General features: G+C 41.6%; 1 protein-coding gene across 1 annotated transcript in view; it reads right to left on the bottom strand.

Moving 5' to 3' along the window:
* Positions 1–537: 537 nt before the first annotated feature.
* Positions 538–23,932, bottom strand: part of LOC137884746 (cilia- and flagella-associated protein 46) — a 60,003-nt gene continuing 36,608 nt past the window's right edge. Inside the window, exons 41-59 of the mRNA XM_068726736.1 lie at positions 22,281–22,469; positions 21,097–21,213; positions 19,321–19,503; positions 18,895–19,068; positions 17,761–17,858; positions 17,341–17,414; positions 16,567–16,745; positions 16,223–16,329; positions 15,845–15,915; positions 15,136–15,297; positions 10,204–10,283; positions 9,767–9,827; positions 9,647–9,679; positions 9,113–9,215; positions 8,887–8,999; positions 3,062–3,143; positions 2,261–2,397; positions 1,992–2,051; positions 538–1,556 (exon numbers count right to left, since the gene is read on the bottom strand). Of these exons, the coding sequence (XP_068582837.1) occupies positions 1,444–1,556; positions 1,992–2,051; positions 2,261–2,397; positions 3,062–3,143; positions 8,887–8,999; positions 9,113–9,215; positions 9,647–9,679; positions 9,767–9,827; positions 10,204–10,283; positions 15,136–15,297; positions 15,845–15,915; positions 16,223–16,329; positions 16,567–16,745; positions 17,341–17,414; positions 17,761–17,858; positions 18,895–19,068; positions 19,321–19,503; positions 21,097–21,213; positions 22,281–22,469 (2,136 nt within the window). The 3' untranslated portion in view covers positions 538–1,443. The remainder of the gene's footprint in view (positions 1,557–1,991; positions 2,052–2,260; positions 2,398–3,061; positions 3,144–8,886; positions 9,000–9,112; positions 9,216–9,646; positions 9,680–9,766; positions 9,828–10,203; positions 10,284–15,135; positions 15,298–15,844; positions 15,916–16,222; positions 16,330–16,566; positions 16,746–17,340; positions 17,415–17,760; positions 17,859–18,894; positions 19,069–19,320; positions 19,504–21,096; positions 21,214–22,280; positions 22,470–23,932) is intronic.

The following is a 23,932-nucleotide window of genomic DNA, read 5'->3' as shown; positions in this document are numbered from 1 at the left end:
TCTAAAAGTGAACATGTATGTGACATCACTGCAGCGTACTGTGCATTACATTACATTGTTGAGGTTCTATACAGGCATCATCTGGCTTAAAACCAACATGAAGTTAAGAAGTTAGAAGGATGTTTGCATCTAATTCAATTTATTTTCTTTTATACCACTTATAAATTGTAGCAAATTACTTGGGGATGAATGGAGTATGGAAATGAGAATAACTTGAAAACTAAAAAGAATTTCAAAAAGCTGTATAAAATCTGTAAAAGTGTTAAAAGTAGAGTGGAGCCTTGTGCTTTACTGCACCACCTTTATTGTCTTGTCTTACAAAGCTTCTTAATCAATGCGATGGCCTGAACTGTGCCAACGGACCATCATAGACAACCATTACAGTGATTATACATGCTGCACCTTTAAGTGCCTCTAGTCCATTAATATGCGCATTAAGGTAAAAAGTGACCTGTGTTTTAGTCCCAAATCTATCGAGTAATAAAACATAAAAAAAAATGTTAAATGACTTCCACTCTTTTTAAACCTCAGGTTACACAGTTCTCACAGTAACAACACCTTTCTTGTCCTCTTGGGATATATTTATTTAACATTTAGAAATGTACCAAATTAACATTCAGGGAAATACAACAATACGTAGAAGGATTAAGCGGGCGCTGCAATGTCTGATAAGGGCATCCTCTAAATTAAAATGAGGGAACACAGTTATATTTAATTTGAGCCTCATTTACATGAAAAGGATGAATCCAGCTTCTCTGAACTGAAGTCCACCAAAGAGACTTCTCGTGGTTTTCATGTTGCCGCAGCGTGACACAGTGAGTGTTTGTGGGGTCAACGTTTGAAATTGTTCAATTGAGAGTTTCATGTGACGCCTCAAGACAACAGAACTGTAAATACCGCCAACGAGAGACTAAAACAGCACTAATAATGAAAGCTTCAATAAACGAGGTTTGAGTAAATAGATATTACAAGCATTAACAGAACTTCAGTGACGAGGTGAAGCTGCTTCACTGCACTCACAGCGTACCTGGCTGTGAGCCTTTGTTTTCTAGCTCAGTCCTCTTTATTGCAGGATTTCATCCACTTCTGTTCTGTCACAGCGTTTACTTTGACCTCAGCTTATTTCTCCCGTTCACTTTTGTAAAGTCTGATGGTAAACCACATCAATGATGACACAACGGTAATCATGGCGACAGCACTCTCTAAACTCTCAATATATTGACTGATCCTGAAGGTACAACTTGTCTGGGCAATATCAGCAGAAACATTAGTAATTTAATGAATACGATACATACAGGGTCAGGGTGAAATATCCATCCCCCCTCATGTTACAGTAGCTTTAGTTGTTTGTTTTTTTGCATAGAGTCGTATTTGCAAAGCCGGCTGACATGTATGCCCGTAATATTCTTGTACTGTGAAATAGCAGGGAGGACATACAGCATGTTACGTGACAATTAAGTTTGGGAGACCATAGACGATGCAGTTGAAGGCTGCTGGTGCGACAGTGGTTTTGTGGCGAGCATCGTCTTCCTCCGAGTCACTGCGGAGCGCCTGATCTGCAGAGAACAAGCCAGAGGAAGCCATAACTACATCAGAAGGTTGTACATTACATTATTACATTACAGTCATTTAGCAGACGCTTTTATCCAAAGCGACTTACAATTCAGTATCTATACAACGTAGATGCAGCTACGGAAGCAATTTTGGGGTTAAGTGTCTTGCTCAAGGACACATTGACATGAGACTAGCGGAGCAGGAGCCGGGGATCGAACCGCCGACCCTCTGATTGAAAGGAGGCCCTGCTCTCAATTTAGCCACGAGTCAACCCCCAAAGCCTCACATACAGAGAAAGAGAGACGTGCGAGTGTCTTTGATGCATCCATTTGAAAAAAAAAAAAAGAAAGACACTGGACTTATTTACAGTAAACAGAAATGCAAATGTGAGGCTAAATGAAAATGCAACTGGGATAAACAGTATCATGTGACCTTACCGTCCCCTCTCCTCAGGGCGTGGACGGTCTGGCCAGAGGTCTGCCTGACCCTCAGTAAATCTGCATGAACACATGGTCACACACACACACACACACACACACACACACACACACACACACACACACACACACACACACACACACACACACACACTACTGTAACTGCTAATAAGTTAACGTAAACATTTAAGGAGGTTAAACTACAATGTATGAGGTGGACAGTACGCAATGGGAAATGTAGAAAAAGCAAACATATGTCCAGAACCTACTGTCTAGCACATTGATCAGAGTGCGTGTGTTCTGCTGAAGGCTGCTGTGCCACTGGTGGAGGACAATACAGCCGACACCACCCAAACTCAGCAGCAGAGCGGTCTCCAGGGGTTTCTCCAGGTCCAGCTGTCCTGCACTGGACAGAAGAGAAACCGTGTTAACAGCTTATAGTGATGAAATGCTGTTTAAACAATTCCTTCAGAGTAATCAAGTAGCCGCTTACAGTGTTCATTTGGGTTATTTTCCATCATATGAGGTATGAAACAAATATTTAAAACTACATTAATTCTTTTTTTTCTTAATTTTATTCCCATGATACTTTGCCTCATGGTAAACCCTTCTGCTTCTGCCTGGCTAACTGATTCCCGTCATGATGCGAAACATAAATACATTTTCTCTCAGTGTGCGATGTAGTCTCCTCGAAGCTGATGACAAACTGCCAGAAACGAGCCAACGAGAGGCAGCAGCAGAACTTCGTGTTCCTGCGGCCACCTCGTGAGTAACAGTCACGGCTGCTAGTGATGGAGACAGAGGACAGATGTGCTCGGAGGAGAGCAGCTGTGGTTGAAGCCGCTCTTGAAACAACAGCTGTACTGTGTTTTGTCAATTCAACTCAATTTCATTACTTAATATTCAATGCGATAAATATACAAATGTCAATAAGATGGCAGTCTGCATTAGAAATATAGAAAAAAAAACAACAATTTGGGTATAATAATCATCCGTTTATAATGATCGATTACACCCGGACAGACGTGATCACTATAAGACGTTTGAGCTTCATTCGATAGAGCTGTTACCTCTTGGACATGTCGAGGTCTGATTGGCGGAGAACACTGGCACTGTTCTGAGTCAGGTCGAAGAGCAGAGCCATGCGACAGTCTGAGGAGAGAGAACATCATTATTATCATTATTATTATTATTATCTGGCACCAGAAGGAATACAACTAACAGAACCCTCTTACAAACAAAATACACAACACTCAAGAGTGCTAGACTAGAATACTGTTAAAACGTTATATATATCCAAAATATAAAATATCCAAGGTGTTTTTAATAATTATATTCTATTTTTTTCAAAGATAATTTTCCCAGGAGGAGAATTTCAAAGAATCATAAGAGTTGTATGCCAACAAAATGATTATATTCTAAAACAATTGTTAAAATGACGAGGGAATAATTTAAGTATTAACAGTATGAGATACACATTGAGCTCAAAATATGGAAACAACACCCAATGATGTTTCAGCTACTCAAGAAGACTAATGAAGGAAGCAGGACATCATGAAGCCGAGGCGTGAGACTAAAGGTGAAACACACCTTTGAGTCTTTTTATACCACCTTGTTTTATAGGTTTTTAGACAGTAGTGAGGATTCTAAATTGGTGCTATCTGGACAGGTTTAACTGCTAGTTAGTAGTTAACTGTCAGTGCACATCAAGCGAACACACAGGCTGTTAATGGTTAATTATATCGTTTCAGAGTGTAATTATCTCCTGTCTTTCGTTGTCTTTGCTCTCTGTGTTGAAAAGAACTATCGATCCAATGTGTTCAAAATGTAAAGTTGATTTGTGTACGATGTAAATAAAAAGGTATGCGGTTAGATGATTGAACTCATCATGAATAAAAATGGGAGCGTTCGGTCTTTTCTGCTATTTCTGGTTTTCCATACTCTCCCGGAATAACTATGAGGCGAAACACAACGCTTTCTCTGCAGGAGAATGTATTGTATGCAACTCTGTCTATGAACTAAAACGTGTCATTTTAGCCTTCAGCGGACTGACTTCACGCAAGGAGAAGAATCAATGAAACACTTCAGAATGCTGTGGTTATCAGTCACGTCACAGGCGACACTGTCCAACTATTAATTAGAACGCAAAGTAGAGGCTTTTTACTGTACAAGCTACTCGAACTAGACCTATAGGAGTGAGGAAAACTGGTGCTTGTGTCAGACACCAGGTGTGTGTCAGCGAGGTCACCATACCATCTTTCTGCAGCGAGGACAGGCAGCGCCTCGCAGCTCTTCTTCCTATATACAATGACGGCCTGTTGCTATTCAGCAGCCTGGGGCCAAAACATCAGTCCACTCTGATTTCCAGTTATAGTCACAGCAGAGTAACAGACATCAAGCTTCGTCCCCCCCACCCCCCCAATAAAGTCATGTTAAGAAGCATAATATCATTACTTAAACAAGACAAAGTGATATGTGATATGAGTGCAGATGGTGCCGCATGACACCCAAATCTGCCATCGGCTCTTCTTATCCTGATGGCTAATTAAGTCGGAGCGGCCCGGTTTGTTGTGAGGTAACAGCTGGAAGTCAGACCATGGTGTCAGTCGCACTATAGTTAGCAGCACTATAGTGCCGGGCTGGCGGGAGGCGCATATGGGTGGCCTGCGGCCATGTGTAAGGCCAAGCTGACACTCTGTCAATCACATTAAGTCCACCCATTCTTTGTATGCCGGTGGAGGGAGCCATTAAGATGAAGGCGTATTGTTTTTGTGAAATATATCTCCGAAGGGGTGAGGAGCTGGAAGGTGATTCGGGGCAGGTTATTCTTTATCTAACGAGTGCTGAGGGAAAGAAGAGGCCTCCTCTAGTGCTCGAGAAGAGGGAGACGGGTTTGGAGTCTTCCTGTTCAGACTGTAACTAAATCACGGCGGTCAGGGGTTCTTTTGAGACTACTCAGAGAAAAAAGAAAATCATAAAGGTTTGAGTTTTATTTTTCTCCAGCTATCAGTTGACTGAGGCAACAGTGACTTTAGGTAGAAATGATTCAGCAAATATCCGTCTTAAAATACCACATAAAGAGTAGAGAGAGAATCTAAAGATTTCAAGATGAGTGAAGCTGTGGGAATGTTAAAGTGTAGCAGGGATCCGATAGTAAAACCTCATTGATTTCTCGTTGCAGAACAGGCTTACGTCTATATATAACCACACAGGGGATGAAAGATTGATGGGTTTGAAGAGATAAAGCCCACCGCTCCATTTACTGCTTACATCATAGGCAAACAGCTCCGCTCCAAATGTCAGTCATACAGTCATTACAGTACTTTGACGCCTATTTTTCTTCCTAATACACCATTTAAAAAGGCTTTACAAAACTCAAAAAGCAGTGTGATTACACAGAACTCGATAAGTAACCAGGACACCAGACGCTCAAGACATTTGATGACATAGACGGGTTCTCTATCATTCTCACTCTTTTGTGTTTTATATGACACAGTGATGTTTATATTGATCTTTTATATTAGCTCGAGAAGGTTGCAGCGATAGTGGTAACTATCTCAGCAACATCAAGGGAAATCTTTTTTTATTTTGTTTTTACTCAAACCAGAACAGTTTGCACGTCTATCTCATGAGATGGGTGTGAAGGAGAGGAACAGTTAAGTCAGTCAATTCTTTCCATTGAGAAAAGTTTGATTAGCTTCAATCAGATGGCTGAGAGGACCACTCTCTATTTCATTCATTCATATCCAAAACACTTGAACGTGCTGTCTTTAACCAACTGTCTTCCTATCTCCACCAAAACAGCTTTTTGGACCCTCACCAGTCCGGGTTCAAAGTGGGTCACTCGACAGAGACGGCCCTCCTTGCGGTGACAGAGTCGCTTCACGCCGCGAGAGCTAACTCTCTCTCCTCTGTCCTGATTCTCCTGGACTTGTCTGCGGCGTTTGACACTGTGAACTATCAAATCCTCCTCTCATCCCTCGAGGGGATGGGCGTCTCAGGCTCTGCACTCTCCCTGTTTGCATCCTACCTGACGGGTCGATCCTACCAGGTGACATGGAGGGGGGCCGTGTCGGAACCACGCATGCTGACTACGGGGGTTCCGCAAGGGTCAGTTCTGGGCCCCCTTCTCTTCTCGCTCTACACAACATCTTTGGGTTCTGTTATTCGCTCGCATGACTTCTCCTACCATTGTTATGCCGATGACACCCAGCTGGTCTTGTCATATCCCCCCGGTGACACCCAAGTGGAGACGCGAATCGCTGCATGCTTGGCTGACATCTTGAAGTGGATGACGACACACCACCTCAAGCTCAACCTAGACAAAACCGAGTTACTGTTCCTCCCGGGGAAGGGTTGCCCACACCGGGACCTGTCCATCACCATTGATGATACCGTGGTGATGCCAACTCGGACTGCGAGGAACCTGGGTGTGACCTTGGATGACCAACTGTCATTCTCGGCAAACATTTCATCCGTTACACGCTCCTGCAGATTCCTGCTCTACAACATCAGAAGGATTCGTCCCTTCCTGACTGACGAGACGGCGCAGGTTCTCATCCAGGCTCTTGTCATCTCCCGCCTGGACTACTGCAACTCTCTACTCGCCGGAGCCCCGGCCATCAGACCGCTGGAGCTTGTCCAGAAAGCCGCAGCTCGCCTGGTGTTCAATCGCCCCAAGTTGTCCCACACAACTTCCTTTCTCCGTTCTCTACACTGACTACCTGTAAGAGCTCGCATCCAGTTTAAGACTCTGGTGCTAGCCTACAGGGCAGTGAAAGGAACAGCTCCTTCGTATCTCCAGGCCATGGTCAAGCCTTACACCCCCGCTCGACCACTTCGCTCTGCTGCCTCGGGGCGATTGGTCGCCCCGTCGCTCAGAGGTCCTGGCGGCCGATCGACCCGGTCACGGCTGTTTTCTGTCCTGGCCCCACAGTGGTGGAATGAACTTCCCACTGACGTCAGGACAGCGGAGTCGCTGCCCATCTTTCGGCGCAGGCTGAAAACCCACCTCTTCAGGAAGTGCTACCCTGAGCCTTCCACTTAGCACTTATTGTTTTCATACTAGCTTGTTGCACTTATTGTATTCGTATTACTTATAGCACTAACTGTTTTTCTTCTTTCTGCACTGTACTTTGGCTCTGAGTTATGCTCTGCTTCAGGCTCTTAGATGCTTGTTTGGAAAAGGAAATGTACTTATGACTTCTGGTGACTAGTAGTTCTTTTGATTACCAATGTTGATGCACTTATTGTAAGTCGCTTTGGAGAAAAGCGTCTGCTAAATGACTGTAATGTAATGTAAAATGTAATGAGAATTCAATTGCGTCATCCCATGCAGGACTTTATGGAGAAGGCCGTGAATATGTAAAATAGCTTTGCACAACGGGGGGGGGGCCTTGACCATGGATTGATCAAGCATGCGAGTTGGCTCTCAGAAAAAGACGTGCTCTGATTTAATTAAAAAGAGCAAAAAATGTAATATTTTCTCCGTGATATGTGTCAATCAACATTTAGTCTGCTCTAGTGTAATAATACCAATTGACCCTGAACGTCCTCCTATTTGTAAAGAAAAGAGAGAAAAACATAAGGGATCACTTGTTGACTACAAGAAGAAGCACAGTCAAGGAATACAGACACGCTTGCACCCTCTTCCCAGGGCGACTACCGCTGCGGAGGTTTCGCACAGTGCAACGGCACCATTAATCATTATCTCCTCCATCCCCACACAGGCAAAACATCTTCCATTACCGCGCCATCCACACACGTGATCTGTACGATTCCAGAAACCAGAAAATTCAAACAATGGATCGGTGAGCACTAAAAACGCAACACGCAGAAACCGTTGGGATTATCCCATAGATGTGCATTTCAGTGATTCTCACCGTGACATTTCTTCATTACCTTTCTGTGGCATCGAACAGGTCATCCTGCCACGCAGGAGTGCCGACAATGACAAACTACTCAAAGACCGTGAGTCATGCTGGATTCATGTTCCTCAAATGTCGGCTCCTAATGGAGCCAATGACAAATTACTCCACAGCTTTTCCCTCGTTGTTTTTTTCGGATTATTTTCTCATCAGAGGGCTGCCTTATACAGCTCAGAGAGTCCTGGATGAGCATGGATATGTACACATAGTATTAGGTACTTTTACCAATGTCGTATTTATATATTTATTTAGCAGTGTGGAGGTTTCTAAGTAATTATATTTTTAATAACTTTTTTTACAGGCTGTGTTAAGTTAGGTTCATCCAAAAATGTAAACTGATAAATATGTGCAATTTTTTAAAAAAGCTCTGAATTTCTGAGATTAAAGTAAAAAAGTTCTGAATAAGTCCAATTTATGGTCTCTTCAAAGTCTGGATGCTCCTGGTAATATGGTGGTTCTGGGCAAAAATCATGAGTATTACTTTAATGCTGAATCCGATTGCAAAGTATAATTTGATTATGTCATCCACTGCAGTTAAAATACACGGCAATCTGTGGTGTGATGAGGTTGAGCCAACCTTAGTGAAGCATTATAGTTCTGTGACTAAAAAAACATTACTTTTCCGTTTTTCATTTCTCAGAAATTTGTGACTTTAACCTCAGAGTGTCAGTTTTTTATCGCAAACTTATTACGTTATATAACTTTTTTTTTCTTTTTTACCACTTAAATCTCACTTAAAATTTAAGGTTTTTTTTGTATATTTATGACTTCAATCTCAGACATTAGTTTTCTTTCTCATAATATTACCCCCTCCCTATAATTTCTTCTTTTTTACAACTACAACGGCCCGTATACGTCATCGTACATTCGGATACGTTCGGCATACTGCTCATTTTTTATGCCGATTCAAACATTTCAAAAACAACATACATTCATTTGTATAGAAATGCTGTATGGGTGTACAGTACCAGACAGATTGAAGGCTGCCAGTTTGGCCGGTGGGATGTTTGCCATGAAGCGCTCCATCCCCAGGTAAATGAAGGCACTGCATCTGCACAGCAGCTGCTCCATCTCAGACACACTTGATGCATATTGGAGAAGGGTTAGCTGTGCAGATGAGGTGCATTACAATGTCACAAACACAGTTGGTGCTCAGCACGCTCAGTGCAAAGAGGTGCTGCATTGCGTTCTGACCTGGGCGTTTCTCTGCTGCCCATGAAGCCCTCCCACACATGGGTACAATGCTGGCTGTGGGTTTCCAAAATCTCCTTCATCCTCATGCTCAGACTGGTCCCTTCTGAGCCAGATGGACAACAACATACAAATATGATGGATCCTCACACCGCTAAAGGAGTGACACTGAACCGGGAGCTGGAATATGACTCATACAAGGCCGCAAAAGTCGAATAAAATGAAGTAAAATACTATTTTGTAAAAGGGAAAAGGTTGCTTTGAGAGGCTACGAGCTGACTGGCCCGGCTGCATTACAGTATGAAGAGAACATTAATCATCGTAGAGCATCCCTGCACTCCTGTACTTCAATCCAGAACACAGCATCCATGAAAGAAAAGCAGCTAGAGCTTAACAGTACTGTAATTGATCACCAACAACAAGCATTTTTTTCTGCCACAGTACAGTACATTTCCACTCTTGGATTTACCAATAAATATTCTAATTTATTAATCCTGTAAATATGTAATGTGAGGTATGTAATGTCATCTCTCTTACCAAAGTTGCCTTCATTGTGAGGGTCAACAATATCTGTGGGAGTATGTTAAGAACAATAATCCATGAACATTTCTATAAATATGTGTCAAGAAATGTGTACTACTTCACAAAAACAGATACATTTCATGTGACGTGTGTCCACTGGGATGGTGTTAGAAGGCAACACACGATTCACAGGTATCTGGGAAAATAAATGAGAGTTGTTACAGCTTGAACCAGAGATGGTTACAAACAAAGTCTACACAGTATATACGTGCAGGAACATCTGCAAGTATCAGTTGCGAGAAATAATACGAGATTGTGGTTTAAGACAGAGGAGAAGGAGCAACAGAAATGTAAGTAAAAAGGAAAAGGGTTGGTTGTAAACAAGCAAAGTGGTGCATGACGGAGGATAAACGCTAGAAATAGGATCTTTACGAAAACACATTATGTAATTGATTGAAAAACCACACTTAAAAGGGAGGCGAGAGGAAATAAATAATTGCCAGTGCTGACTGCAGGTTAAAGTAATATTGCCGTCTGTATCTGGCAGCCCCAGATTAATTTACTGAACTCACCACTTTGATGGCTTGGCTTTGATCTGCCTTCCCCTTATTTCCCTTGCCACCTTTGGTCTCCTTTTTGTTGTCACTTTCAACTGCCACAGACAGGAAGCAGAATTAATACATACACTTGTCTGCGGGGTAGATTACACAGCGTTTGGGACTGGGAAAAGAAAAGAAAAAAAAAAGTCAACATCTGCAAAGTCAGTGACATTTATTGGTGAGTGAAGAACAGTTCTAAAAGTTTCCTCACGGCAGTGATATCTACTACCCTGGGAAAATGAAAACACAGACTATTGATTATTAAGCATTGATTATCCATTTAATTACCTGAAACATTTGATTCAACTCCCCCCCCCTTTGTAATCAAACAGACACACTGAAGAAGTAATCTTCAAGTTAAATTTTTTATTTTCATTCCAGTGATGGGGCTGGAAGAGAGAAGTTCATCTGTTGGTCCATCAGTCCAACTCTTTGGTCCAACGTGAAATCTCACTGCAGCTAGCGAATCCCCATCTTCCGGATAAAAACCCACCACATCTCCAAACCCCATGCCCAAGAACACACAGGCCCTTGTACTGTTCCACTCCAACACCTGCTTACAAAAGTCTCTGCCAAGGGAAAATAATGCAATAGAACTACTACATAGTTTCAAATTCAGGAGACAGTTAAAGTCCCCTGAGGATGAACCCAAATTATTGCTGATCACAAACCAAACCGAAAACATAACCTCCTTGGCGGAGGTAAAGATCAGGAAAGCAAAAACACCACAAAGTGTTTGATCTGTTGAGACGACCCAGTCGACTCGCCACTATTTCAATCTTTTTGCCAAATCTCTTTGTGGGCGATTGATTATCTGTTGCACATATCACTTCTGTCAGGGTATATCTTGGCTGGGTAAAATAGACTCTTTGTAAAATCTTGCACTGCAGTAGACTGTGCCTTGCACACATAGAGGAGGTGCTGATCTGACGTGGTATTTGAAAGGTTACATTTTGCTGATAAATCTGCAAATGAGGGGGAAAAAAAGACTTTAACATAACAGCAGGAGGGTAGGAATAGAGGGGTGCGAAAGACTGGAGCTAGAACTGACGGAGGGTGTAGGTGAAGTGTCTCCTAAACTGATTCCAAATTTTAAAGTGTTGGCAACTTGTTTAATGGAAAGAGGTAACTGGAACAAACCCCCGATCAAAGAGAGAAACTCGTAGAGGACGTGTCCGTCTGTTGATGTTACAGACCCAGATGTAAATTTGACAATACCAGGACTCCTTTAGCCTTGGGAAGCTGAAGGACTGTTCTCTTGATATGTGCTCTATTACTACACCACAGGAATGAGTTCAGGTCAGCTGATGAAGTGCAGGAAAAAAGATTTACTAATGAATATTGGACTACGTTGAAAGGCATACAGAAACTCGTTTTCTCAGATTGGTAATAGAGAGAGGGAAGGAAGACAATCCAGCTAAATCCAATTTACAGCGATGTAATACAGGGCGGACATTTCTTTAAAAGAGCTTTGTAATTCCCAGGCATCTCAATCCTTCCCTGACCTTTCTACAAAGGAAAGAGAGCCTTGGGAAGCCTTCCAGCGAGGGAGTTAATAGGGAAATATTCACTCGTGTCAACCTTTAATGTCAAGCTCAGGGCAAACTTTTCAGACCTTTTATTCTGCTTTCTGTCTCAACCTGAAGCCAGTTTATGGTTAAGTCTGCCACATTGAACCACTGTGCAGCGTTGTGCTCGGAATACATTTGACAAAAGGTCACAGTTTGTACTTAGGTGCGTCATTAAGATTAGGAAATTCAAAATCCTATCCATAAAGTAGGCTATTAAGTTCATTTGTCCGCAAGATATAGTGGTTTTTTTTCTCAATTATTTGAGTAATATTGAATACATTTACTTGTACATGTGTTGGTGCAACTCCTGTGTTGCCCACACAGGTCCTGTCTATCGTCAGGGTGGATCAGACAGCTGTTCAGCACTACTTGAGTTTTTTTACTTGCCGCTACAACAAGCCACCACTATTTGTAGCAGCTCCCACTATTCATGTAATAACTAAAACTACTAGTTTTTCTAATTTCACTAAATCACTGCTAATATGGAATACAATAAAATCGGTGTAGTTTGATCAGCCGATTACTCTCACTCTCAGTGAGGACATACGTTCATACAAACACCTGAAGGCCGTCTTTTTATTGTTTGCGCTAATTTGTCTTGTGCACACATCATGAAAGCACTGCACAGACTACTAAATAGCCCTTTCAAAGTGGTTTCAGGCACTTTATCTTCTTGACACGATGGTAAACTAGAGATGTCAAAATTATGGTAATGATGGTACAGAAAGAGATCACTTTATTTCTGGTCTGATCGTCACCCATGTGTCTGATCCAGGCATCAAGAGATGTGTTAGGAAATACATGTATTTGTAGCTTCCTGCCAGTGGCATATGCAATTGTCAAGTGACACACACACACACACACACACACACGTTTAACAGTAACCTTTGAACATTCACTCAAGTTATGCAAATGACTCAACCTTTAAAAAGGTAAAGAAGTCTGCAGCATCAGATTCAGTGATCTTCCTCTTCCCTTTTCTTTTCTTTTCAAAATATGAATGTTCATAATTTCCCAGAGGTTTGTAGCATCATTTGCCAAAAAATAACTGGATGTTTTTTTTATGGGATATTACGCTTATAGGATACCTCCAAAATAAAAACCTGAGAGACTGGAGAAGGACACAATGTGTGGATGATATTAATTAAAATACAGGTTTGTTTTTTTAATTGATTTTAAAATCAGACCCTGTCCTTCCACATCAAATTGTTATTTGTTGTTTGTTTCCAAAAAACTGTTTATCGTTGACAGTAATCAATTATTGCAATATACAGCAGCAACATGAAGAGAGAAAGGGGCAGAACATGCTATAAGCTGCTGAACAGTCAAACTGGCTTGACTAGAGAACTGCAGCTTTGCAACTGTTGTGACACGTTTCTGTGTGACCAAAAGCAGTCCTCTCTAACAATACAACTGTACTTGTTGCTCTCCTGCCTTGTGTTCCAATCACAGTTTTGGGTCAATGATAGTGAACCATTTAGGCTTTCGTTAGAACCAGTGTTTGGTTAGTTGGTTCTGGGCTACTGTAGAGAGAAGAGGACCTGCTCCTGACGTACATACGAAGGGTTCATTTTCATAAAACAAAGATGACTAGTTTCAGGCAATTATACACTAATGAAAACATAGTTATTGATGTTGTAGTCCATTACCGCACAGTGTACCTTTAACAATACATTGGTGAACAATGTTGCTATACTTATTAATGAGAGATTATAGTAATTACAAATCAACAGCTAATTGCTGTTTTCCTTTAAGCACATAGTTTACATTTTGGTTAATTTAAGGCTCTTTATTTATGTTACATGTCAGCCATGTACTTTTTATGGACAGTTAGCTTTGTTATAGGATTGAGAAGGTAAACCATTAAAAAGATTGGCCATTGACTTCACTTTACATTTGCTTTTTAATCAAACTTAGCCCTTGTGCCACAAGTAAAAAAAAAGTTGATCTGATGTCCTTAGAGTACAAAAATGTCTGCGTCAAAAAATGGCCTAAAATGATATATCGATATTAAATTCCACTCTCACTGAGTTAAATCTTTCAACAAACATCCGTCCTGATCATCACCTTCAAATATTCATTCATTTTCAAAATGTTAGCCCTTCGAATGTTTGTTTACACGATGTCACTGTTGCTTTTATGAAAACAAGAAATGTAATTATTTTCTGTAGACTGAATGCTAGGGGGGGGATTTTACAGTCTGGGATATGATAATGATTAGCAACAATGTTGATTTTGATGTATTGCATCAAACACTGCAGTGGTAACAAGGAAATATGAGAAAAACAACTTATTATAGGAGGCTGAACTTCCAAAATTTAACAAAATAATACCTCACACCGTGGTCAAAATGATGGAAAAATGTAAAAGCCAAAAATGTCCGTAGTGAGGTACAAAGGCTCTGCTTACATGTCCTTCATATATTACACCTGGACAATTAAAACTACAGTCCTGACCGTAAATTGCTCTGGCAGCCACATCAAAATGGCCACTTTTAATGGACAACCACTTCAGCAAAGCTGGCCTTGGTGTCCACGGATGTCCGCATGAACTTCTGCATGCCAGCAGGATGTGAGATGACCTTTCTCTCCTGAACATATTCAAATTCTATGGATGGCTGCCTGCAGTCGAAATCCAGGCATCAAGATGCTTTCGCAAATGTAAGCAATCATTTACTAAAATATGACGGGGAATGATGCGAGGCAAACATCCACCTATACTGTACAAAAACCCCACTAATTATGAACAGTTCAGTAGATAAGACACCTAAGACTGCATGGTCTTATTTCTCCCATCAGGAAACCTGTTCTTACACGATCTTTGCCACGTTTAAAACATTCATATGTCATCTTTCATAACAAGTCATATCTTTTTGGTTTCATTCCTGTTCTTTGTTGGTTTTCCACAATATCTCGCCTGCAATATAAAGCAGAAATCTACGGTTGAAGAACTCGTGAGAATCGTATTGATTGCTACTCTACCAACAACATAAAAATGATAAAGATAGTGATAGAACTCTAATAAAGCATATCTCTTACATGATCCGTATCACAATTTTCCAAAAGATATTTGACAGAAATACAAGTTCCTTCCACTGTATTGTGCAGAAGTATAAATTTTAGTCTGCAACAAAGGCAACAAGCGGTGTTTTAGAAATGAAGAAAGGACGTTAGGGGGAATGAGCGATCAAAGGTCTGGATTAACCATTCTTTGGACAATTATAACAGAATGCCTGTTGAATGAATGAATGAATGAATGAATGAAACAGACAGATTTAGAAGTTTGGAAGGTTAGGAAGTGTCTTAAAACATCAGTGCACGTGTGTCTCTGGTACCTTTGTCTGGTTCCTCTCTGTTCAGGCGACTGTGGAGAAGCTGGAGGGAAAAGTCTCGAGACACAGAACTCAGGCCTTCATCCTGCAGGATGGACAACGCTTCCAGCGGCAACTCTAGCAACTTCCTGTCTGCCAGCAATACCACACACTCCCCTGACTCTGCTGGTAATTTAGCCAAACACACACACACACACACACACACACACACACACACACACACACACACACACACACACACACACACACACACACACACACACAGAACTCATCCTTTATTTTAATCTTTAAGATGTTGCTGCTCAACAACCTTTAATCTTTATTGCTGCACTTCTGAAATCCATCATTTCTAACTGTTGTGTCACTGTTCCAACAATGTAGAGAGTTCATTCTTTAAAAAAAAAAAAAAAAAAAAAAAGGTTTAGCGGCACTATAATCCCCACTGCGCCTTGTCAAAGTACCGGGTTATCAAGTTGTGTGTGTAGATCGACGTTTATCACATTATATCACATGTAAAGCCACAACATTGGCCTGAAGGGGGGTGAGCTGCAGCCTTCTTGAACAGAAATCTGCTGATGGGTTGCCAATAAACAGATAAGCAGCACAGCAGATCATCATGTCGGATGTTCATATGATACACTGTTAAGATAAACACAAGGCCCTCAGGGTGTCAGACACAAGAAAGCTCACAACCAATATGCTCTTCCTTTACCTGAGCTCCCTTTCTCTTCTTTCTCTTTGGTTTTGGTCATTTCAGGGACTGGTGGTGGTGCAGCCTGGGTTCTGAGGGAGGTGAGGACAGGTGAGGATCAGTAGGGCTGAGCTACCTCATGTCTGACAACAACACAAGACAGAACCAGATAGCGTAAGATGTGATAAAGTGTCAGAAATAGAGACGTGCAGCGCTCACTTTGTTTAAGCTTGCTGCATGCATTTGTGAACGCCAACAGAGGAAAAACATTTGTACCGGCCACAACTTCACTTCAAAGTAGCAAAGTTTCCTTCCTCGAGTGAAGGAAACTAAATGAAATATGTCGAGCCTTTGTAGTGGACAAATTGGGAGAATCTCATGACATACACAATACGTCACCTTAAGTATGAGAAGTCAAACTGTGTGAGAAGTGGATTCAAATAGTCTTCCATATCTTGTACAATTTCTCTGAAGTGAGCTCCTAACATTTCTTCTGCGGCAGTTTTCTGTATAGGAGAAGAGAAGAGAAGAGAAGAGGAGCTTCTGTAGCTTTAACAAAGTATTTGTTTTTTCATGCACACATCTATATGCTTGGATGGAAAAATGAGCCGTCCCAAGTCTCCCCGGCAAGCGAGAGGAGACGTGAGATGATGATAATTGCAGCGGAGTGAGCGTATTCATGAGGCTTGCAGTGGATAATGTTACTGGTGTGAAAGAAGAGCAGAGGTCTCAACAAGACGTACACGGGGAAAAGCACGGTGCTCCTCGGAGGCCTCCGGCCCGCCCTCAGCACTCTGCCGACAGGCCTGCCTGATGAGGGCATGTTTGGACTCTAGGCCAAAGGCCCGAGTCTGGTCCCTCAGTGCCAGCAGAGCCCGTGGACAGACTGAAACCTTGGCCACCGTAGAACACGTCAGGGTACCTGCAACCACAGTGTTGACACACAATCAGACGCGCATACTCACAGACATGTAATAGCCTGGTAATTGGTCCCCATGAGCACCCCACCCCCGCTCCTCCTGGTCTCTTTGTTAGATCCCCCTCTCTCTTCTTCCGTCTCATCTTATTTTTTTTCTCCCTTACTGTCCCCCCCCCCCCGCAATTGCTGCAACGTCTTATGTCAGACTAGTCCCACAAAAGGTCATGCGAGCAGGTAATACCGTGTGATGACTTATGCAAGTCAGTGTTCCATGCCAGGCCAGTAAGCAAAGAGGTGAAAGGGAAATGTTCTACACTACTTTCCTCTCTCCCTGTCTTCATTAAATCTGAACTTTTCATCTGCCTTGCAGATAAATGTTACATGGAAATACTAAATGACTTTGGCCCCATTTAAATGCTGACAACAATGCTACGAATAGTAACGTATGTGTCATGAAGACCATGTTCCCCGGGGCAATGGGACAAAGATGCGGCATACAAATGCATAAATGCAGTAGTGCTGTACTGAAGAGCTCGAAGCTTGAATGGACCAGACGGACGGACGGACAACCCAGAAACACAACGCACAAGCCTCTAACCTGGAACTTGTGTCATCTTTCCCTTTTGATCTGGAGCTTTGGTCATCTCATAGAAGGCCCCATAAAGTTCTGACCTAAAAACAAAAACAAGCAAACACTCACAAAAAATGTATACTGTATGCACTACTTCACATGCTTGTTTTAAATATCTTACATTTCAATTAACATCAATGCATCTCTTTCCATAAATGCACATACATAGTTTCTACATCAGCCCTCTAGTGGCAGGTGTGCCACACAGCAGGCCCCTTCAATTCTACAGTGTTCCTTCAGCCTCAAACCTATCGTGACTTGCGAGACCTGCGGTCAGTTACTCCTATACCATGAAACAGCCAGAGGCCGATAAGGAGAGAATTTATAGCAGGGCAAAGAAAGGTGAATATTGCGAGAGAAAACAGACAAGGACAAAAGAGAAATTACCCGTCTTCAGAGTGCTGAAGCAGCAGGATGTTCAGGTTGGGCGGAAGCTCTGCGAGGATATTTAGGTGGCTGGGACGGATGGTCAGTTGGCTGAAGGCCTGCAAACCATAAAGGTGTTTCAAGATCATAAATACAACAACATATTATATACCAGATGATGGCAACCCCATCATCTGGTATATGCTACACACTGTCGGCCAGCTACGGCACATGCGTTAAATATATTACACTTTATTACAGAATTAAAAAGATTGTATTTGCTGTGGATGAACTAACATTCTAATAACATTTTAAGCATATGGAGAATCAGGTCCTTGGTCGTTGCTTTGGTTTTGTGATGAAGCACCATTTTTTAAAAAGGTAACAACAACAAACTAAAAAGACAGAGTTGCAGAATCTCAGGTTGTCAACAACAATAGTAAATGATTCACTCGTTACTTTAATTATTAGAACTGATCTGAAATCTGAAGAAGCCGAACACCTCATTTTAGATCTACTAAACCAATGATGTCATTTGTCCGAAAAGGTCACAGATGAAATGATGACATTTCAGTCATGTCCGTGTTAAAACGATGATGATAATATCACAATCAGTTTTTACTTTGTCATGTCAATGATAAAGTGCATTTTTCAATTTGAATTTCTTCTGAAGACATAACTGTTGCTATTAATAACATAATCAAACACGAGTCACTTAACTTGCTTTGAGGGAAATTGAGGACTATAATCACCATTGTATACAGTATTATATCACATAACCAGTAGCGCTACCAAATTTGATTATAAGGCATCTATTCATTTACATTTTTTACTTCTAATATTTACACATTAACATGCTTCTCCGTTAACATTCCAAAAGTTTCATCTGCATTTTAGGGGGCAGATTCCGGCTGTATTGTGTTCATAAGGCTGCAGATGTCCTCGAGTTTTCCCACATACTAGCTAGTGTGCATGTTGGTGTAACTTTTAAGTATTTTATTTGAAGCTCCACTTCTCGGTGTGGTTTCGGAAGTGCATTCAGAGCAAAAGGCCGTAACAGCACCGATAGTGTGTGTCCGCCATCAAGGGAATTTACTGAGCAGAGTATGACAGCATCCATAAATCATGAGTGGTGGGGTTTGGTGACCCCGGCACCTTGGAGAGGCTATTGAGGGAGTCCTCCGCTCCCTGCAGCATGCCGCTGGGCCTCTCCTCTTGAGAGAGGAGCAGCTTCCTGTGCAGGCTGAGCAGAGCCGAGAGCTGGGACGCGCTGGTGCCGGCGCAGGCAGAGCTTAGGACCTCGGACATTGCAGCGACAGTGCGGCAGCTCTGGGAAAAAAACAGAAGATGGAGGAGGGCGTTGTTGGTAATAGCAGGAATTATAGTGGGTGATGATACCGCGAGGAATGCAAGGGACTGTGACATGCACAGAGACACCTGTAGGTGTCCTACATGCAGTCAGTCGGTGGTAGCATATGGACAACCGTTTCATACGATGCACTCTATGTGGTATGTCCTACAGAAATGAGACTCGGGCAGTGGAGGAAGTAAAAAATGCACATATGATCTGATGCACAATACCTGAAACAGGGCAAGGTATTGACCCGACGCTGCAGGGTCAGACTGGCCATGACACTCCATCATGTTGAGAGAGGCATCAGCCAGGATGAACGAGGGCAGCTTGTGTTGGAGACACAGGCTGACGGCCTCAGCCAGTGCCTTACTGGCCTGTGCCAACAGCTGCTGGGCCCTACGCCTCCTCCGCTGCCAAGAAGAAATCACAGACACACACACACACACAAAATGCAGGCAGCTGTAAATCTGTGTAATCAATCAATCAAACACGTAAGGGTTATGTAACTCTCACCCTGTAATCCTCCCTCCTCATCATACTGGCTATTAAAAGATTCTTTCATAAATTGTCTCCAATGTTAGTGACGGGAAGAAAGAAAATCCACAGATGTCTTTTCCTGTAAAAATACAGTCCATTGTTCAGCTGAAGCGAATATGACGCTTACTACTGGCTTAAGAGTGCTTTCCTGTTAGCGTGGACCGCCGCTCCTCCTTGAGCTGAGGGCGAGGGATATTAACACAAACAGGGAATCTTTTCAAAGACTGTAACTTAATTTGTCTTACTCAGACCACTGAAGCCTCTTATTAGCTTCCATTATGTTGTAGAGTGCAAGGAGGTGTAAGGAGGTGAGCTCTTCACATCCAGTATGGACAAGAGGAACAATTACAGCAAGACTTGAAAAACTTCTCCTTTTGGTCCAACTCCAAAAAATAATTATTTCCTGTAATCTTTCAATCTACCCACTGCTGGGTTGTGTTTTTTTTGTTTTTTTTACATCTCATAGACCTCTCATGCTCTCTCTGTGATATATCTACATCAAGTCTGAACTTTGCATTTCCAATTTGCATAAAATGAAAGTGGAAGTCATTTTTCTAACCTAGCTTAAAAACATTTTCAGCTTGAGTGGAACTGTTTCCGATTTAGGGCCATTGTTGGGAAGTAAAAAATAATAATCCAGAGCCAGGAGGAGGTTAATAATCAGAGAAAAGTTTCCTGGGATTAAAGTTGAAAATTTACAAGAACAACACAGATTATTCAAAAGAAAACAACCTATTTATTTGAGTTATTTTCTTGTAAATCTGTAATATTCTTTCTGGGAGCATACCTGCTTTCCCCTGCTCCGTTTTTCTTTGTAAACCTATAATGGCCATAATAGTTATTCACGGGTGAATATCTTTCATTTAAACTAAGAGGACAATAAATATTGTATTGGTATGTTTTTTTTAACCCCTCTAAAGACCTCTCTTCATCAATGTGCAGTTCAGCCAGGTGTTCATTCCAACAATTCCTTATTAATGCTTTGCTTTTACATTTGAAGGTAAGATATTTTTAAATATTTTTAAAAGGCTCAGACTATTTCACATGTTTATAGTGTACATAAGGCTAGAAGGTTCTACAGTATGCTAGTTAACAGCAGAACACATCATCAGATTAAAGCTGTCGGTGAAGGTATTCATCTCATGTTGATATGATCCGAATGACACATTACATTTTGTTTAATTGTAGTTGATCTCAATGCAGACACCCAAGTCAAGACTCAACCTTTCAACATTACGTCTTGAATCTTACTTAATATTCCAAAATGTTGCCACATAAATAATATATTAGAGGCTTATTTTATTCTGCTCAAGTTTAAAGTGGACAGTAGATCTCTTTCAATATGAGAACTGTGCAGAGCGCCCAGAGAGTTACCTCCAGGGGATTTGAGATGTGAGGCTCAGAGTGAGGATCTTAGATTAGAGATGAGTCAGAAGTGATGGGGTCACTTGTCAGGAGGTATGTACCTGCAGCTCAGCACTTTTGGCAGAGGTCACCCTCGCCTCTCGTCTGCTTGATTCTACGTCTTTCTCTGAGTTCTCCTCCTCCGCGGAAGCGGCTTTGGGGTCGGACCAGGCCTCCTCCTGCACAAAGTTGTTTCAAGATCACAGAACAATGAGCGTGATTAGTACAAAATCCCCTCATGATCACAAATCATGAAGACCTGAGCTTCTCTGTCCTCAATTATGTAAGCTGACATCAATCCCTCTAATCACTATAAGCTTTTCACCCTGCGTTGCAACTTTTTCCAGGTTATTTCTCCGCTGGTGTGTATGCGGGTGCATCAGGATTCCCAAAAAAATGGGAAATAAATCCTGTGGTTATAATCCGCCAGAGATTTATATGACTTACAATTATTACATAATAACAGCATGTTGTTTCTTTCTGGTATGTTGTTTTTGTGGTCACAACATTTCTGAAGGCATAAACAGCCTGGAGCAGAGTTACTTAATAAAAAGGACAAAAAAGATTTTGTGTTTTACTCTAAAACCATCATGGGTGCAGTCAGGAAATAACAGGAAAATAAATAAATACCAGGTATGGCAGCTGACGGAGGTCACATGACTACAGTGCTGAAATACATGTGCTGAACAAAATTAGTTCCTTAGAAGCTTTTAGACCGGGAAGGTTTGTACGCCAGTGATTTATTATTGTACTTTCATAAAGAAGGGGGACTAAAGAGAAACAGATTTTTAAAAAGAATCGAAGCAGCAGAGGCTGAGACATACTGGTTTTTAAAACACTGCATCATTTCCAGTGATATAGCTCAACAGCATATTTCATAAACTACCATAAAATAGCCTCCAGAGCCACAGAGGACATTATATATCTCTTCCTTACACCATTTTTCCAGAATAAAGCCATAAAGTTCTTAATAAGGCAAACTTCTCAAATAAAAAGATTAGGATCATCTTTGGTCCCCAGACGTCGGATCCAAGAGATTTTGTATTTCAATGGGAACAAACTGGGGAATTTAAATATATTGTTCTGTGTCTCAATTTCAAATCTATTCATTACATTTCCTGATACTCCCTGTGATTCTCTACATCATCTATCAAATCCCATAAAACACATTACCTCTATGCACCAGACAAGAGCACTACTCTGTGTGTACATTTATATACATGAACATTTGTGTTGTCTACAGTACCTGCTCATGTCTGTCCCAGAGAGCACACAGGTACATGGGATCCTCCTGCACAGCCAGCAGTCTGAAGTATTTTCCCATCAGACTCAGGCAGAAAGCTCTGGCCTGCATGTTGACCAGGTAGTGAGAGCTGACCGCAGCCAGCTGGACCAGGGCCACCTGCCCCAAGGTGCTGCCCACACTCAGCCATTCCTGGACAAGACCCGAGGAAGTTACGGTCACATGAGGAGATGGATGGAGGACAGGCAATGTTCTTACCTGTGCTATCATCCGACAAACAAGCTTTTGGACACACAAACCTCGCTACATTTTAATGGACACATTGATTAATTGATGTTCAGGACTTGGCGGAACAGAAAGCCCATAATGGAAGCAAATACTAATACATGTTTAGCCCTTGAGCAAGGCAACCCCAACTGATCGGGTTTCCATCCAGTGAGGCTGCCCGTCGCTCTGACTAACATCTCTCCATACATTCATGCATGTGTGTAAATCCTGTTTAGGCCTGCGCGTGTTCAAATACAGATTTCCATTTGAGGGATTGATATAGCATGCCTTCTTTTTCAAAGACTCTATAATAGTAATATTTATGCACACTTCTCAGCCTCTAGAGTTCTGGCTGATGCAACAGCTAATATCTTTTTTGGCTTTCTATACATTTGTTGACTGGCACTCAGAATGAAGGAAATTCTTACATAGTGTATCCGTCTTGTGACTTTTAGGGTTATTCAAATTGGTAGATATTGTTATTCTGGAAATCAAATCTTTGTTTTTGTTTACAAATCACAAGATTAGGAGCAATATATGTTGATATACAGCAAATCCATGACTCTGTTATTTGGCTCTCTCTTTTCTAGTACAGCACACCGCAAATACCATCTTAGAAATATGTCAAAAATACAATCTATCTTTACTTTTAAGACAATTTTACAAAACTTCATCTCAACAGCTTTTTTACATGAAGTCAGCTGCCAGGCTTTTACCCAGAAGGAAGAGACGTGATCACATCCCTCTTTGATCTCTTCTAGAGCTAGACTAGATTTTAAGATTTTACAGGTTACTTTTCTGTCTCTTCGTGATATCTTTCCCTGCTAGATCTCTGACCTCTTAGTACCGTACGCACCAGTACATACTTTTACTTTTCTTTTGACTGTTCCAGAGGCCCGGCTGCAAACCAAAGGGGACAGAGTGATTGCAGTCAAGGCCACGAGGCTCTGCAACGATCGGACCGAGAGAATCAGGTCGGCTGAGTCAGTGATTTTCTTTAGGATGAAAAACTTTCATCGGAAAGCCTTCCCTGATTTTACTTGGGTTATAATTTACTCTGAACTGTCATTCATACAACCTTTTCTGCACTATATTGTTTTATACATTAAATGTTTATTTTTATTACCTAATTTATGATCTGTTTTATTCTGCTGCCTTTGTGAAGCACTTTGTAAAATAGATTTTGAAATTTGCTCTACAAATAAAGATTATCATTATTTAATTAGAGGAGTCACAAGAGTGTACCCATGACCCTTGGCAACTTTTCCTAAACCCAGCACTCTAGTAAGAAATCATAAATTAATATTTCAAATTGAGACAAAACACTCCAAACAGCTTAAATCCTGGGTGATGGTGTCCCAGACGAACACACTGGTGGGGAGCCGTTT

This window comes from Cebidichthys violaceus, unplaced genomic scaffold (assembly GCF_023349555.1).
Source record: "Cebidichthys violaceus isolate CVI_PGR_0920_01 unplaced genomic scaffold, fCebVio1.0.p SCAF_10, whole genome shotgun sequence".
Lineage (NCBI taxonomy): Eukaryota > Metazoa > Chordata > Actinopteri > Perciformes > Stichaeidae > Cebidichthys > Cebidichthys violaceus.
This window is presented reverse-complemented; position numbering and strand designations above follow the sequence as displayed.